This window comes from Macrobrachium rosenbergii, chromosome 10, assembly GCF_040412425.1.
Source record: "Macrobrachium rosenbergii isolate ZJJX-2024 chromosome 10, ASM4041242v1, whole genome shotgun sequence".
Taxonomy (NCBI): Eukaryota; Metazoa; Arthropoda; class Malacostraca; order Decapoda; family Palaemonidae; genus Macrobrachium; species Macrobrachium rosenbergii.
Genome location: NC_089750.1, coordinates 72,202,157 through 72,204,709, shown reverse-complemented (window position 1 = coordinate 72,204,709; position 2,553 = coordinate 72,202,157). Strand labels below are relative to the sequence as shown.

Below are 2,553 nucleotides of genomic sequence, written 5' to 3'. Positions count from 1 at the left end.
TGTCCAAAAGTGGAAATTCTAAGAGTCTTTAGGAAAGAGAGTATATTGAGTAGAGTTTGTTAGACTGTGCTATCAGTGGACAGACGGCAAAGGGTGGTCCTGAATATAATGCTGAGAAAAATCTCAGTCCATAGCTAACTGACTGGAAGGTGGGAAAGGAGAACAGCTTCAGTTGGAGAGAAGACGTTCCAAATATGGCGATATGTGTAGCAAAGGAAAACAATCTTAATAAGAAAAATGGCAGCTGCAGTGACAAGGGCATGCAAGAAGATGGATGGAAAATCTCCAAGGATGGAAGACATCAAAGTGAAAGGAGTTTCTGAAGAGTATGCAAAGTTCAAGGCTGGGATCACTGATTCGGCAGGGAGTGCTTGGGAGTACCAGGACACGAGATTAATGAATAAAAACATCAGGCGGTGGGACGATTAAAGGAAGGGAAAAATTGTTTGACGTTCAGTTGCATGACAGAAGAAGAAGAAAAAGTGGTCAGTAAGTGAGAGATAAAAACAGGGAAGTGTCCAGCACTCAAGAGTGAAAACCTGAAAAGCATCTAAAGGAAAAAAAGTTGTGTCTGAGGTTAGTTATATTGAAGAGAAAGGTTATTAAACACAGTTCTTGAAATACATGTGCATGAATCAAAAGCTAATATCTAGCTCACTTCTGAGAACATTCAAACAACACAAAACTTCCTTTAAAACCTAAGTACCAAAAACTCCCACATGCTTTCAAGACATTGCAAAACATTTTTAATGTTACTTTATAATTCCCTGGCGAAGGATCTTGATGGCATCACAGCTTCATTGACTATATTAGGACCTTGTATGAAATACCATCGACAAAGCCCAAATTAATATTTAGAGTACTTGCAAAATTACAATTTTTCCTCGCTATCAATATTCTCGCAGCAATTATCTACCAGACTCATCTACCTATTCATTACAGTCTAAATCGCACTCACCAATAATATATATATATATATATATATATATATATATATATATATATATATATATATATATATATTATATACATGTATATATATACATATACATATACATATATATATAATATATATATATATATATATATATATATATATATATATATATATATATATATATATATATATATATATACACAGTATATGAAAGTACACGCTAACAGAAACAAAATTTTACGAAATTGATACACACACACACACACACACACATATATATATATATATATATATATATATATATATATATATATATATATATATATATATAATATATATATACATACATAGAGACAGAAAGAGATAAAAAAACTATTATTAGGACACCAGTAGCGCCAAATTTTCTTCTCAGAGAGAGAGAGAGAGAGAGAGAGAGAGAGAGAGAGAGAGAGAGAGAGAGAGAGAGAGAGAGAGAGAGAGAGAGCACCTGTGCAATCAATCGTCGAAAACGCACGTTAACGAGCAAAATAAAAATAAAAAATAAAGAGGGCGGCAGAAGAAGAGGAGGAATGACAAAAGGTGCCTCAGCCTCGGGTGGGATTCATTATGCGAGGGGCGACCGGACAGAAACCTTCCATTTTCCAGACCTGAAGGTCTCAGTCGACGGAGATCACACCGCGATTACGTCCGCATGAAACAAGAACGAAAGGTCTCTTCTCAAGGGCCACACTTTACTGGTCCCTCTGGTCATTCGAAAAGATGCAGATCAGGGCAGTGTTTTATCACTTATCGAAGGGGGCATCGGAATAATAGGACCTACAATGCCTAGGAAAAAATAGGGGAAACCCACTGAAGAGGTCAGTTGGTACGGCTCTGACAGACAGACAAACACAATACGACAAACACACGGACAGAGGGACACAAGACGGCAAGCAGATGGACAGAGGAACGCAAGACGACAAACAGACGGACAGAGGAACACAAGACGACGAACAGATGGACAAAGGAACGCAAGACGACAAGCAGATGGACAGAGGAACGCAAGACGACAAACAGACGGACAGAGGAACACAAGACGACGAACAGATGGACAAAGGAACACAAGACGACAAGCAGATGGACAGAGGAACGCAAGACGACAACAGATGGACAAAAACAAGAGACGCAGACAGAGAAACACAAGACGACAAACAGATGGAACACAAGACGACGAACAGATGGACAAAGGAACACAAGACGACGAACAGATGGACAAAGGAACACAAGACGACGAACAGATGGACAGAGGAACGCAAGATGTAAAACAGACGGACAGAGGAATGCAAGATAACAAACTGATGGAGAGCGGAACGCAAGACGACACACAGACAGAGGAATGCAAGACGAAAAACAGGGGGACAAAGGAATGTAAGACGACAAACAGACAGAGAGAGGGACGCAAGATGACAAATAGATGGACAAAGGAACGCAAGACGTAAAACTGACAGAGAGAGGGACGCAAGACGAAAAACAGGCGGACAGAGAAACGCATGACGACAAACAGAAGAACAAAGGAATGCAAGACGTCAAACAGATGGACAGAGGAATGCAAGATGACGAACAGACGGGCGAAGGAA

The 2,553-nt window shown here is 39.4% G+C and overlaps 1 protein-coding gene across 1 annotated transcript; it reads left to right on the top strand.

Annotated features, from left to right (window-relative positions):
- The first annotated feature begins 237 nt into the window (after window positions 1-237).
- Window positions 238-2,239, top strand: LOC136842385 (eukaryotic translation initiation factor 3 subunit A-like). The gene is made up of 2 exons (XM_067109642.1): window positions 238-416; window positions 1,852-2,239. The coding sequence occupies exons 1-2, from the start codon at window positions 238-240 to the stop codon at window positions 2,237-2,239; spliced, it is 567 nt and encodes a 188-aa protein (XP_066965743.1).
- The last annotated feature ends 314 nt before the right edge of the window (window positions 2,240-2,553 follow it).